We start from the raw sequence: 2,043 nt of genomic DNA, 5'->3' as shown, positions 1-2,043 counted from the left end.
TTTACTATGAGTTTCCTACAAGCAAGAATATTCTCCTAAATACTCCCAATACACCAATGAAATACATTGCTCCATCGACTCCTGAGGAATACTTAACATTGTCAAAAAAATACCTAAAACATGTTTTTCATAACAAAATAGTCCCCAGTAGAAACACATTCTCTGCAGACAAATTTGTGCTACCCTGGTCTTACCTGGGACACTGGGGACACTGAGATGGTGCTGAGTTACTGACATGAGCCAGCCCTGCAGCTGTGCTCAGCCTGACCCCTCCCCAGCTCATTTGCATGTTCTCAGAATACAGCCTCCTGCCCTGAAGATTTATTAATAGGCTGGACATGCTTCATGCAGGAGTCAGACCCTGTCAGGACACAACATGGACATGAGGGTCCCCACTCAGCTCCTGGGACTCCTGCTGCTCTGGCTCCCAGGTAAGGAAGGAGAACACTAGCAGTTTACTCAGCCCAGTGTGCTCAGTACTGCCCGGCTATTCAGGGAAGTCTTCCTATAATATGATTAATAGTATGAATATTTGTGTTTATATTTCCAATCTCAGGTGCCAGATGTGACATCCAGATGACCCAGTCTCCTTCCTCCCTGTCTGCATCTGTAGGAGACAGAGTCACCATCACTTGCCAAGCCAGTCAGGGTATTAGCAGCTGGTTAGCGTGGTATCAGCAGAAACCAGGGAAAGCCCCTAAGCTCCTGATCTATAAGGCATCCAGTTTGCAAAGTGGGGTCCCATCAAGGTTCAGTGGCAGTGGATCTGGGACAGAATTCACTCTCACCATCAGCAGCCTGCAGCCTGAAGATTTTGCAACGTATTACTGTCAACAGTTTAGCAGTGCCCCTCCCACAGTGTTACGCAGCCGAACATAAACCCCCAGGGAAGCAGATGTGTGAGGCTGGGCTGCCCCAGCTGCTCCTCCTGATGCCTCCATGGGCTGCGAGTGTTCCTCAGATGCAGCCACACTCTGATGGTGTTGGTAGAGGGGGACATGAAGTCACCTCTGCATCCCAATTTCTTTTTCTTTTCTCAGCCCCAGCTGCACAGATATAACAATGCCTCTGCTGATTCAATAAAGACAGAGATCGTGACACCTGAGGAGTCTAGTTTATGGCTTCAGTTGGAATTCATATAACAGAGAAGAAGCCACTATAGATATTCTAAGCAGGAATTGTCTTAATACAGAGAATTAGAGTCTAAAGTATTGATGTCTAAACAAAATGTAGAGATTAATCTCTAAATTTAATGTTTTATTTGCTGAGAATTTTTTGCCAAATGGGGCATACAGGAAAACTCAATGGTCTGCAGTATGTTGGAAGAAGAAAGAGTTTTATGAAAAAGGGAAATTGTTACCTATTGTTCTTTGAGAAATTTTATTGGCTCTAGTAAGAGTTGGGAGCTGGCAAGCACAGACTCGTAAGCAGTGGTGGACAAACTGAATCCTAGAATTACATTAAGTTATCTTAGAAGTTGTGGGCAAATTTGATTTCAGGTTACAATAAGCCAAAGCAGGGAAGTTGCAGACAATTTTGTTACTGAAATGCCAGGGATTCAGTGAAGATCCTGCTGCTCAGCACACAGAAAGCCAATCACTAAGACAACAAGTATTGCCAAGATCAGGCGTTAATCAGGTGCTGCAGCCGAGGAGATGGGACACCGTTCACAAATGTATCTCCCTGACCAACTGAGATTAGGAGTTTATATAGCAGGGAAGAAATGTGGGAAAACAGGAATTAGCAAGGGGTAAGGAAGATAATTTAGTAAATGGGAGGCAGGACGTCATTTAGGCAATCATAATGGGCAAAGGGTCTGATGTGTCACTGTCCCAATTCAGTGATATGTAAGTTTCAGCTCCTTGTTAGTATCTGGGAGGCCTGTTTGTTGGTTTACTGAAAGAAAAAAAAAAATCTGAGGTAAGACAGATGTAACTATCTTGACTTTTAAGACTGGGGTTGTCAATTTCTATGTTTATTCAAAAAACCATAAACATTAGTTCCATGAGATAATAGGGTCTATTTCAATTGCGTTCTAGAAAC

General features: G+C 43.6%; 1 gene segment (V, D, J or C); it reads left to right on the top strand.

The window, feature by feature from the left end:
• Window positions 1-217: 217 nt before the first annotated feature.
• LOC115892029 lies at window positions 218-894 on the top strand. The segment is given in 2 exon segments: window positions 218-431; window positions 557-894. Coding segments are annotated over 2 exon segments (378 nt in total).
• Window positions 895-2,043: the final 1,149 nt, after the last annotated feature.

This window comes from Rhinopithecus roxellana, chromosome 17, assembly GCF_007565055.1.
Source record: "Rhinopithecus roxellana isolate Shanxi Qingling chromosome 17, ASM756505v1, whole genome shotgun sequence".
Classification (NCBI taxonomy): domain Eukaryota; kingdom Metazoa; phylum Chordata; class Mammalia; order Primates; family Cercopithecidae; genus Rhinopithecus; species Rhinopithecus roxellana.
The sequence above is the reverse complement of the archived record's forward strand: the minus strand, read 5'-3'. Positions and strand labels throughout refer to the sequence as shown.